The 12,800-nt window shown below is 45.2% G+C and overlaps 1 protein-coding gene across 16 annotated transcripts in view; it reads left to right on the top strand.

The window, feature by feature from the left end:
• Positions 1 to 3,229, top strand: part of MARK3 (microtubule affinity regulating kinase 3) — a 64,168-nt gene extending 60,939 nt beyond the window's left edge. For 12 of the 16 annotated variants that reach the window (XM_061464069.1, XM_061464070.1, XM_061464062.1 and 9 more), the window contains 2 exons: positions 645 to 689; positions 2,264 to 3,229. In XM_061464069.1, the coding sequence (XP_061320053.1) occupies positions 645 to 689; positions 2,264 to 2,609 (391 nt within the window). In that variant the 3' untranslated portion in view covers positions 2,610 to 3,229. The remainder of the gene's footprint in view (positions 1 to 644; positions 690 to 2,263) is intronic. The other 4 variants (XM_061464065.1, XM_061464068.1, XM_061464073.1 and 1 more) reach the window with 1 other exon arrangement.
• The last annotated feature ends 9,571 nt before the right edge of the window (positions 3,230 to 12,800 follow it).

Below are 12,800 nucleotides of genomic sequence, written 5' to 3' on the forward strand. Positions count from 1 at the left end.
GCTTTAAGCAATGCAAGAAGACAGAAGGCTTAAGCTTACTCTTAGATGTGGAAGACTGGAAGATGCGTCAGCATGGGGATAGGATGGAGTTACAACAGCTTGACAAATCTTGGCTTTACCTCTAAACTTTTGTTAAAATGTGTATGCATATTACTCTTTTGTGTCAAGGTATTTGGTATTGTTTAAACACTAATACTTTAGACCTGATGCATGTGCAAACACAAACACAGGGCGACTAGATTTGTCTCTAAATAGGGTAGTTATTTCTCTTGTAGGGAGGTACTTACTAAATAATACAGTAACTTCAGAATGCTGTGTAACTTTAGTCTCATGTTTTCTGCTTTTAGAAGTTCAACTTTATTCGTGTGAGTTCTACAATATTAATATATATATAAATACACTGTAAAAATTAGTTACGGTCTTTTTAAACTATAGTTTATAGACTTCCATTTGGTTTGACAGTATGTTAGATTCTGAATTTGGTCTAACTGACAAAGTTCTTTACATCTTCGTTGCTTTGTATTTTAACACACCTTTAGTATGATTGCGGTATCTTTTAGCAACTACTCAGATATTGTATATTGTAGTGTAAGATTTGTCTTCTCTTTCCCACTTCCTTTTGCTTCTGCATTCTTTTCAATGAGGCTCCCGACTGAATATGAGAGGAACGGGAGATTTGAGGGCTCAAGGTGAGGGTAAATTTTTTGTTTAAAATGTTACTTAGATGAGTTTGAACCTTTCTCCCTTTGGTTATGTGGCGTAGCAGCTTCAGGCAGCAGCTTTTGTTTCGTGTAAGGCTTTGAAACTAAACAAACATTTCTGTCTGCACAACTGTTGAAGCACTGACTTCGTCCTAAACTTTCATCTTCCTGTTGCCTTTTCCCTTGTGTGGTTTGGATTTTTGCATTTTAGTCGTTGTAATTTGCTGTTGTCTTGTAGCTGTGTGGGTAAGTGGTCTCTAGTGAGGCTGCAAATGTGCGGTATAACCACTGAAGGGTGATATTTCTCACCTCCAAAATCACAGACAGTATTCTTCATGTTACATTTTACTTCCAAAATCTGTATATCAAAAAATACAAGAAATGATCAAACTCGTGCAGGTTCTGCCAACTGTTTTCAAGTAGAAAAAGCTTTCAGAAATAAAATGAGCATTGAATAGAAGTTGGTTCTTCCCCAGCACCCTTACAGCCTTTTTTAATTTAAAGTTAAAACAAAGTACTCCCTAATTTGCTTGCTGAATTTCATAACATCTGGCAAATCATGTAGCTGGGTTTGACAACATAATCCTGGGACTCTTGCAGTTAGTGGAAACCTTTTTAATAGAATGTTAAACTAGGAAATAGGCTATATTTGAGAAATATATTTATTCAGTTTTGACCTCGCTGTCACTTTTTATTTAACTTTTTCATAATTGCCTGCTTAATGGTGGTAGAAGAAGAGCATTGTGTAACCAGAAATTCATGGTCAACTATTTTAAAGAGCAGCTTGTCTTAATATTGTAACTTTGAAGCTCAATATGAGACCTGAACTGCATGGTTTGGGATCAGTCAGGTATCTTCAGAAAATATTTAAGCGTAATAGTCAATATATTTAATTCTCTCTTTTTCCCCTGGGTGTCCAAACGTGGTTCCTTATTCTTTAGCTGCGTGGACCCTGGTCCTGCTGTGCTTCCTCCTGCTTGCAGCTGGCTACTGCGGGACCCCATCGGCCTTCCCTGTGCTTGGCCTGTACCCTGTTGCACAGGAAGAGGTGCAGAGGAACACCCAGGATCTTCCTGCAGAGGCTTATTCCCATTGCTTATGATAGGGCACTTGCCATGGGCTGGCACTCCCACAATTTGGGCTGAGCACCTTTTTGCCACAAGTCGCCAATATTTGAATGTTCCAGAAACTTCTAACACAGAGCTGGTGTTCCAGCTGCCCGCACGGCCTGAGAATAGGAGTTTGAGCAGAACCTGTGTTAAAATCGAGTTGTAGGTGAGGCATGTAGTTTTACTTCCACAAGGTTATTTCCCTCATGCTCTTGACTCCAGTGACTTCCAATTGTGTCACATGTCGTAGCATACCTTTGTTTCAGCCCCAACAGCTAATGCTTTACCTTGACTGTGTGTTTGTACAGCAGCTAGAAAAGCAGGAGCTCACAGCCGGAGCCTCTAGATGCTGCTCTAATACTGGTAGTGTGTGTTGAGTGTTAGTGTGCTTCAGTAATATGAAATGGGGAGAAGGTGGCTGGCCCTGCTAACTACGAAATCCCTGTCTTTCAGCCGCAATGTAGCTGTGGATCAGAAGGATGAGAACAAGGAAGCCAAGCCTCGGTCTCTACGTTTTACCTGGAGCATGAAAACCACCAGCTCCATGGATCCTAATGAAATTATGAGGGAAATACGAAAGGTCCTGGACGCCAATAATTGTGACTATGAACAAAGAGAGCGTTTCTTGCTTTTCTGTGTCCATGGAGATGGGCATGCGGAAAACCTTGTACAGTGGGAGATGGAGGTGTGTAAACTGCCAAGACTGTCCCTGAATGGAGTTCGCTTTAAGCGGATATCGGGAACATCCATAGCTTTCAAAAACATTGCTTCCAAAATTGCCAATGAGTTAAAGCTGTAACAAGAAAAATAGTGAAGTTGGAAATTAGTTAGCAGTTTCAAGTGTTTTTGAGAATTCCGATGGAAATGTATAGAATAACATTTAGGCAATAACTTCTGCATCCTTCTGAATAGCGATATTAAAAAAAAAAAAAAGCTGCTGAGCTGGGAGGGAGAGTTGAACTTTTTTATAAGTGCACTACAGCATTAAAGTTGCCTACTATGTAAAATATTACCCCTTCTGCTTTATTTCCATTGCTCCTAAGTCTTTGACAACAAATTGAAACACAGAATATATTCATTTAAATATGCCTCCTGTTTGTGTGGATGTGTGAATGTACAGTATGTGTGTATAATATATAAAGTATTATATGTAAACAATTCATTTACAACATTGAGCTGTACCAGTACCTCTTTTTGGGCTAATTTTGGTGCTAAAAATTGAAATGGCCAAGGAGGAAACACTTGAGTTAAATATTTAAAATAACTGAAGCGATAACTAGTAAATGCAGGTTTACAGTTCACTGCTGTGTTAAGAAAAAAAAGTGTGTGAAGGGTTTGGATTTACGGTTGTGAACATTATTAGTCCTGTTTTCTAAGTAGATCTCATGAGATTATTAAAAATTCACTTTTACTGAGTAAGTCTTGCATTATATTTTGCCCACCTATTTATTATTTAAGTCTGAATCAAATTTAAAAAAATGTAGTTGATTTGTGCATTAAAATTTGGGTAAAGACTTCCATTCTTCTGCTTCTGCTAAACTACTAAAATGGTATCTTTGTCATTTTGGCTTATGAGTATTGATTGCAGCTAAGAACACTTTTCTGTTATTCACCGTTCCTCTACAGAATGAGGCCGTCTTAAAAGGACGTGCTAAATGCTAACTAGTGATTTTTCTTTCTGACCAAGTTCTCCATGTTAGATTAGGTCAGACTGATACAAAACACAAAAGGACCCTCAGATAGCAACCATATTGTGACGCAAGTCACCACATGTGAGTTGATGCCATTCTGAGGTATTGCTGCACATGTGGCAGTACTGTCCTTTGTGTTCGGGACACGCACAGTATCGAAACCCAAAAGTGGGAATCGAATTGACTACTCATCTCCTCTGTTGTAACATCCAATTTGCTACACTACAGCCATAGGCAGTATAGTTAAATCTTGCAGCTCTCTTCCAGTGTGCTTCCACTTGGGTCTGGTTGTATTCCTTTAATGGCTTTGTGCCAGTTGCATCTCTAGCTGCTACTGCAGAGGGAGTCCACTGCTGTTCTTTTAACATGGAAACACACATTTGATGAACTCTGGTCAGCTAGCTTTCTGTAGTGTGTGAAGCTGCTCTGGGATGGTGCCCACACTTCAGCCATCACTGCGGTGAGCTGGATTTGATTTTGCAAACTAGAATGAAGAGGTTTCTTCATGCATTGTTTCTTACTGATACTCAGTTTTTCATCAAGAACTTATGTCAGTAATATCCTGCATTATCTGCTTGACTTTTTGTATTAATGTTTTATGGTTATATTTCAGTGAAGCACTTAAGCATGTACTTAACATGTGCTTTGAACTGGAGCCTAAATTTGCGTTTTAAATTTGCAGCAAGCTAGTAGTTACTCATAGTGCACAGTTCAGATTTGAACCCAGGTGAAAAATGCAAAATCTTGTATTTTTCAAGTTAGTTCTTGTGATCTGTAGTCTGTGAAGGCAGCAGACTTCCCCTCTCTTTCCCCATAAACACTGATATTGATTATGCTAGTTTAAAGGGTAATTTTAGTTGTTAAATGTAGTAAATATTCCTGAATTTTGCATTTTATTCTGTGTGTATTCTGTATCATGCTGTGGCTTGAGAACTCCAGGTGCTGCTGGAATTCATTTGGTGTTAGTGCTCTGCCCATGCCTGTGCTGCTCTATGATTTTTTCCCCCATGAAAACTCCATTTTGTAACAGCAATAAGACATTTCAGAGCGGTCATTGTACTTCCTCATGTGATTGGTCTTTCAGTTTGGTCTCTTTTAGCCTTCTAAGAGCGTTTTAACCTTTGGTGCAAACAATGGGCTCCTGTTCCAGGAATAACTGAAAACAGAAGTAGTGTCAATACCAACACTGCAAATCCTGTAAGTAATTACCTGTGCACAGAAGCCACGTTCAGGGCGTTAATTGCCAGTTGCTGGAAGTTCACCTACAAGTGCCATTAGCACCTTGCAGTGGTTGTGGCTTAGCAAGTAAGATACTGCAGAAAAAGAATAGCTTTTGCTTGGGTTTTGCTCATGTGCGTTGAGTACTTAGAACTGTGTGTTCTGAGATTGGGATGCAAAATTCATGCAGGGTGGCCATGGTTATAGTTGCCGTGGGAACCGCAGCATTGAATTTCAAGGCATTGAAATGTTGCAGTTCTTATCCCATTAATACCCTTATGTTACCGTTTAATAATACCCTCATGAAATCCAGGGCATAAACCCAAAATATTCATACAGTTCATGTTTCTTTGTAGTTGCTGATTGCATTGAATGTGTAAGGTGAGTAAAAATAGATAATTAAATCTCTTGCCATGAAAACAACTCTGGTAAAACACATGGGCATGCAAAACCGTAGTAGTAAATGCCAGTACATAGAAGTAAAATGCTACTGGTATCAACAGTCACACAGTTTTCAGTCACTTGCTTACTTCAAGGTAAAGTCCTGTTTGCTTAGAGGTGTTTCTTACCCAAGACTTCAGCACAGAGTGAGCACTGTAATCAACTACAAACAGCAGTCTTTCTAAGCACAGAATTGTTTCCACCTCCCGGCTTATCCAGCCAAAACACATGAAATTAAGTGCTTTCACACGTGTTTCCGCTTCGGTAGGAAAAACAAACACCAGCCTGATGGGAGCTTGGAGTCGTATGTTTTAATTGTCCTGTGCCAAAGGAGCAGGGGCTGGCGATGTGGGGTATGCGCTGAAAAGGCAGAGGCTGCCAGGCAGGGTCGGATGGCGGGATGGATGACACCGAGCTGGCTGCAAGGCAACGGAGGGACGTTGCAGTGTCTGCGGTGGCCACAGGAGGTCTCTCAAATGCAGAAATAAGGCTCTGGTTGGTGCTCGTCTGGAGGAGTGTTTTTACAAAACGGCTCCAAAGATCACTTGCTGCGTGCAGAACGGCAGTTTCACATCGGTTATAGGTGTTATCATCTCCTTGGACAATTCTGACTTGTTAAAAGCATTAGAGGGGGAACACACAGCAAGATACTGATGAAAGCTGCAAATTTTTCAGTTTGAAAAATACCCTAACGCTATCTTTAACTTTCCAGTATGATGTTGTTTCAGAGGTGTTAGTTAGATGGTCTTTAGCTTGCCATGGAAAACCTGTAGGGCTGCAAAACCCTGCAAAAGCCTTGTTCCATCTCCTTTCCTAGAAATGACCATGTTTCACAGCAGGCTTTTCTGCTGAGGAGGGCAAAAGTAATACTGAATATTTAAATTAATTTCCAGCTTTTTAAAGAATAAGAATCTTTGTGTTCCTGTTTGGAAATTTAATTGCTGAAGCTATTTTGGTGTTCATCCTTTAGTAATCAGTCCAATCAAGATTCTAAATTGCAGCCAGCCTGTTCTAAAATAATCTGGGATCACTTGCCATTTATATTTCTCTGTATTAAGCTCTCTAAAGCTTTATGGCTGGCATTTTCCATCCCTGCAGTCTGTTTTAATCTTCAGACAAATCTTGGTCCTTGTGCTGTGAGTAGGCAAGAAGTGAAACTTCCTTATTTGCTCAGGCTTTTTTTTCAAATCACATACTTTTCCTGCAGCTTTCTTTTATTGTAATCAAAGCTTTGCCATTGGGGATAATAGCAACTGGTACCAACATTTATCACTAGGATGTTTGGATTTGGCAAGTGGTATTGGAGGAGCTGTTTATTTTGGTCAGTCTCAGATTTTGTGTCCTTTCTACAAAGGAGCCCTGCAGCTTGTCCCCTCCTTTCTGCAGTCCTGTTGCATCAGCTGCTGCCAACCCCTTCCATGCTCCTTCCAAGGTGATGCTCTGAAGCACTGGTTGCAGTGGGAGCCATGGCAAGCGCAGGGCTCATCACTTCATGCATGGCTGTGCGGTGGGAGCAGCAAAAGCAGAATTTTGCTGTTGAGAAGTTCTGTTCCTCATCACCAATCTGGGGGCAGCCACTACAGCAAATGTTGTTGGGTCATGTATATATATATGAGTGGTTTTATCTAACTGACCCCTTTATGAATCTCTTTATCCCTGGCATCTAAAGCTTGTTGCTTTCTCCTTATCTCCAGAGATGAGCCTTGGCTGGACTCTTCTGGCTGAATGCTTCTTTGAGCTCAAGTCTTGATTCAAGGGACAGTCCCTTTTTGAGGTCTGTGATGTCAGAGCTCCATGAATCTCTCCAGACTGGGTCTGTAAGTGCTCTTATAGCTGGGGAAAGAGTACAAGTGCTCCAGGGCCCCTGAAACATACCAGTGCTGGTTTGTGGTATGCTGCATGGCAGATGCAAAAGGATTGGCTCAGTATTCCATTGAAGTGATTCTTCAGGCCTGGAGGACAGTAGCTCAGGTGAGCCTAAGAGTGTAATGAATGGTTGAATTTAGAGCAGTCACTAGGATGAGAAGGAAGGAAACTCATCTCCTCTGGATGATTTCGGTTCCTAGGTGCTTTCCAGACTTCTTGTTACGGAATAAAGGACGTCACCACAATGCATACTTGGCTAGGTGTATTCTGTAATGCAGCAGGGCCTGCACAGTGGTGAGAAGTATGCATGATGACAAAATGCTACAGTGAGATGCTGTGTGGACTGGTGGCAGAAGAGGAAGATGGTGAGCACCACCTCAGGTTGCCCCTGGTTCAAGTGGATTGGTGTCAGGGGCTCAGTGTACCATTTCCCATCTCACACTTGGTGCAAATACTCTTGGGGTAAAGCTGCAGCTCACAGAGGCTGCATGGAAAGGCCAGTTCCTTCTCTAAGCTCTGACTTCAGGGGACTTTATTTAGGGATGTTTATCTCTGATCCATGCTCTGACCCTGGTTGAAGCTAGCTGACAGATTGAGCGTACATGAGCACAGGCACTCACACACAGTGCATGGCTACATAAGGCTTGTTTCTCTGGGAAACAGCCTAAAAACTGACAGTTCACACAGCAGGGACCAGATCTGCCGATCAAGAAGCAGCTCTCCTTAAAAGGTCACTTTTCAGGTCAAAGCCACACTTGGGGTAAATCGTGATGGAACAGGGATGAATTCTGCTGTGCAGAAGGGGGAGCCAAGCTTTAGTTTGCACCTTACGTCTTGGGTAACTTGGAATTCTACTGACCGTTCTCCAGTTTTTTAGCTGGGTCTGCCAGGGTGAGTGTTGCATAGAATCATAGAATAGTTAGGGCTGGAAAGGACCTTAAAGGTCATCTAGTTCCAACCCCTCTGCCAAGGAACACCTTCCACTAGACCATGTCACCCAAAGCTCTCTCCAACCTGGCATGATACAAGACAGATCAGTGGTTTTTTCCTGACTGTTTTACATCTGGGTATTCTGCTGAAGCAGCAGGGAAATGTGGAACAACCTTTGCAAAGCAGTAAAAGTAAAAGCAGCAACAAAAGCATCCTCATGGATAAAAATAAAGCAGGGGGATGAGAGCCAAGGTTTATGGGGAGACATGCTGTTTGTTTAACCAGCATCCAGCATCTCTCATTAACTTGCTGTTACCTCTACCTTACCCTTCCCTTCTGTCCTGCAACAACATGTGCGAATAAAGAATATTTCATCCTTGCCTTGTTTTGTCACTTGGATAATGCCTTTTCCCAGTTTTCTGCCTTGGAAGCAGTAGCATTCCGCATATCTCTGCAAAGCTGAGTTTCATTGATGTAGCAGCTGAGTTCAGGGAAGGCAGGGGATGAAAACAAGTCCTAAATTTGGACTGAACCAAAGATAGAAATGCTGCCAAATGGGAGACTGAAAACCTGGAAGAAAGCTCTGGATCAGCATGGTATTGCACTGAAATCTGTGGCTGTGCTAATGGCACTCATTACACTGCTGTAACATGCTCTGTCCTCTTTCCTTACGGCATGTGCAAGTGTCCTGGCTGGGGGTTCATGGAGCCTGGTGGCAGTCACCTCTTCTGCGATATCGGCTGCTTGCGGGGAAACGGGTTTGTGCTGCGAAATCCAGTGGTGATGGAGTAACCCTGAGGGGGTAGGCATTGCAGAGGCTGGAGGACAGATTCTGACCTCTGACAGGTCTGGTCACACTGTCCCCTAAGGGCTGTGGGACATGGCTGGGACTCTCCTTTCTCCTGCCAGCAGTGCCCAACCTTTGCAACTGATCAGAGCAAGTAGTGTTTGCTGGGGTCAGAAAATGGGAGTTTTTTGCCCTTACTTAGACAAGTGCAAGTTTCACTGGCCTGCTCCAGCCAGAGCACTGCAGAGAATCACTTCTACACATCTTTAACCTGCAGAAGCCGCATGGCCTGAGGGGTGGGAGACCCTGATTCAGTTGAAAAGTGGCTTCCCACAGAATATAGGAAGAGAAGGAAGGAAGGGGTGCTGGTTCATCTGTTTTACAAGTATTGCTTTTCCAACAGCTCAAACCTTTTAACCAACATTTGCTCAAATTTGTGTGTACTTTTGGTGTGTAAAATAAAGATTTGGTATCCAAGTCTATTGAACTCTTTGTGGAGCTGGGATACCTGAAACATGCTCTGCCTAGCCCCAGCACCTTGCAGACTGCCAGGGGGGAAATCATAGAACCATAGAATAATTAGGGTTGGAAAGGACCTTAAGATCATCAAGTTCCAGCTCCCCTGCTGTGGGCAGGGACACCTTACACTAAATCATATCACCCAAGGCCTTGTCCAGCCTGGTCTTGAACACTGCCAGGGATGGAAGCATTCACAACCTCCCTGGGCAACCCATTCCAGTGCCTCACCACCCTAACAGGAAAGAATTTCCTCCTTATATCCAACCGAAACTTCCCCTGTTGAAGTTTTAACCCGTTACCCCTTGTCCTGTCACTACAGTCCCTAATGAAGAGTCCCTCTCCAGCATCCCTATAGGCCCCCTTCAGATACTGGAAGGCTGCTATGAGGTCTCTACGCAGCCTTTTCCAGGATCTTCCACTTCCTTGTGTCCACAGCAATGTCATGGAAACAGTACTGTCGGTCTCTTCAAAAGAAATTAGTCTGGTGCTGGAGCCAGCTCTCAAGATTGCAGCAAACAGAGCATACAATGTCATGCTTGTTCCTGTAGCTTGCCCTTTCCTTAATTACCATGTGGACAAACAACTGGCTGGGGATATCTCCACCATGGCAGGGACCTCTTGAGCAATATTTGCCACATTGAATTCTCTGCGCTAGCGGACTTTCTGGATGCCTCGTGTGTTGCAGAGCCAGGCTCTATTGGCTGTATTGAGTGCAGTGCAGAAGAGGAGGCCCCCCCAGTCCTGATGGTGACTACCTAAGCTGCAGTACCTGACATTCATGCTTGTAGAGAGCTGAAAGGAAAACGAAGCCTCAGTCCCTTCCCTGAAGGGTGCCTGACACCCACCCTGGCTTCTGGTGCAAGGGCGAAGGGTTGAGGTACGAGCAGGCTGTGCAGCAAAGCCCCTGTTTCACAGCTCAAGAGGACCTCCGCCACTCTCTGGCGCTCTGATGAACAGCTTGTGTCCATTCAGAAGTGAGTGTATACACAAAGAGGATGCGGTCATCAAGCCTGAGCTTCCAAACCAGTTCCTCAGCCTGCAGCGCAGCAAGCTCTCTGTGCTTGTGTGGTGCTGTACAGTTTGCTGTTAAGCCTAAAGGGTGCATGGCCTCCTTTCCCTGTGTTTCTGGGCCACACAGCAAAGGAAATGAGGTGTTAAACCCAGTAGGAGATAGAAGACAGCCGTGCTCAGCCTTGATGCCATTGGAGACAAAAAGGCCTGCCAGCAATCCCACTCACCAGCTGCTGTGTGGAAAATCCTGGAGTAGGCTGAGATTCAGGGAAAAGGTACTAAAATGTGTCTTTGCGGGTGATGGGGGTCCCTAACTAGGCCATCTCCTGAAGCAGGAGACTGAGCAGAAGTGGAGCCAAGTCCAGAAGAGGAAAGGCGGGAGTGATCTCATCTCTGCTTCTATTCTATTTTCTAGGAGGTAGAATAGACCAATGGATTTGACAATGGAGCAGCAGCAGCTCCCTTCCTCGCCGCCCTCCTCCCAGGCACTGCTGGAGTTTGGGTCAGTTTTTAGGACAATCACTTGTTCTTCCTCCTCCCTGTGTAGTGCTTGCAACAGGAACCCTATTCTTGCTGTGCCCACATACAACCAGTCTATGGTCACCAGTGCCCACTGCAGCAAGGGTCCAGCCTGGCAGGTATGGGCGAGTACGCACAAGAAATAAGATCACGCACTGGCACATACTTCTCCACAAAAAAGCATCCCGAACTGCTGTTGTATTACCCTGTATTGCAGCAGCTGAGGCTGGTGGGGTGGGTGCTGGCCCAGGACAGAGCTGAGCTGGGAGGTGAAGGACAGACCACTGCCTAATCATAGCAAAGCACCTCTTCCTATCTCGGCTGGTTTCATTTCCCTGTTTTGGCCTGAGTCCAGGCTGGGTTGGGGCCAGGACACTTCCTAGCCCTGGTTTCTTGTCTGGTCGCTAGGCCAAGTTCTCCTTTGGCTGGCTGGATGCTGGCTGCTCCTCTGGAGGACCTTCTGCATAGCCTGGGCTCACCAGTGTGTGAAAGAGGAAGGGAAGGTCTTGGCCTCGCACACGGGGAGTGGCGCAGCTTGTGCAAGTGTCTGTCACAAGACAGGAAGAGTAGGAGTCAGACTTCCCCGAGCCTCAGGTTGGATCTCCGTCTGGCCGCTGTGATGAGTGTGGGTAGGCTGACGAGTAGGACAACAAAAGCTCTCTGTTGGGGGATGTAAGCAGAGTAGTTTGAGAAGGCCCCATGTTTTCTTCTCAGCAAAGTAAAACAATGATTTTTCACAGTGTTGTGAGAACTTGGCTGAGATTTTCTCTCCTGGAGAAGGGAAAAGAAAGGGGCTCAGCGCATGCAAAGGCACTGTTACTTTACAGCTCAGCAAAGAGCCATGAGGAGGCATCAACCTCATGGTCTTTTGTCCTGTGTACAAGCTGCTGCTGTCAGCTGGACCGGAGATGTTCTGTGCACATCCCAGGGAGGCAGCTGGTGATGCATGCTGAAGTCTCCCTGGGTGGGTAACTGTGACCGTCTCACCCCCGCTGCTGGAGCTGTTTGTGAACCCCTTAGCCTGCAGCAATCCAGAAGAGCTTTGAGCACTGGCTCTTGCTCAGACTGTCATAGGCTCGAATTCAAGCAGTTTTCTCCCTTGACAGAGCAGGAGCAAAGCCACCCTCTGGTTTGGTGCTAGCAGGAGCACCTCCACTTCCCCCCTCCCCAGCCTGAGTGGTGCCTGGGCTGGCTGCGCCTCCCGCCATGGCCACAATCGTAACCATTGTCTCTTGAGGAGCTCCTCCCCACGTATGATGTGCTGCGGACAATGTCCCAGAGCATCCAAGGGAAGGAGCACTTGTTACCAGGCAGGACTGGTCTCTTAGCTGCCTTTTGAAGCCTCTGAGCCCCAGGAGTGGGCAGGGCTGAAGTAATGTGTTCCTGGAGCAGGAACATGCCGGAAGCCTGGAGGCAAGACAGCTAGGGAAGTAACAACAGTGACAATCAGAGTAGGTGGGATTGAGCTCAACACAAAGACAATGCATCAGCTGAAGCAGGCATCTGTTTCCGTGGAAAAAGTCATCTGCTGCTGTGATGATCCTGTGCCTGTCCTTGCCTTTGGCAAGCTGGGAGAAGGAGAAGGCAGGAAGGACAGAGGTGGCTCAGCCCGCTGGCAGCCAGACCTGGCTGCTGAAGGCAAAGCCCGATGCCTTGATGTGCTCTTTTCCCTGCTCATCTCTCCCAGACAGGCTATAGCTGTTGTGAACCTGAACCTCAGCGGGGTAAACATGTCATCAGAAACCCTAATGGTTTTCAGGAAACATCATGTCAGGTTTGGCCCTGTTCAGCTCAGTGGGCACTGAGGTGATGGTAGGGACCATCTGTGGTTTAAACTGTTAGCCCCAAACTGCAGCAGGTGGTGGTGGCCCTAGGTTTGTGGCCCGCAGATGGATGGTCTGGAAATACAGCTCCAAAGGTGAGTGGAAACCTCCCCCCAGCCTGCTGCTGTGCATTCAGCCTGGGTTTGGAGAGCAATGCGGCTGGAGGTAACCAAATCCTGGACAGC

This window comes from Pezoporus flaviventris, unplaced genomic scaffold (assembly GCF_033815535.1).
Source record: "Pezoporus flaviventris isolate CSIRO_AGI_PZ_B2104156 unplaced genomic scaffold, CSIRO_AGI_Pfla_v1 ptg000036l, whole genome shotgun sequence".
Classification (NCBI taxonomy): Eukaryota; Metazoa; Chordata; class Aves; order Psittaciformes; family Psittacidae; genus Pezoporus; species Pezoporus flaviventris.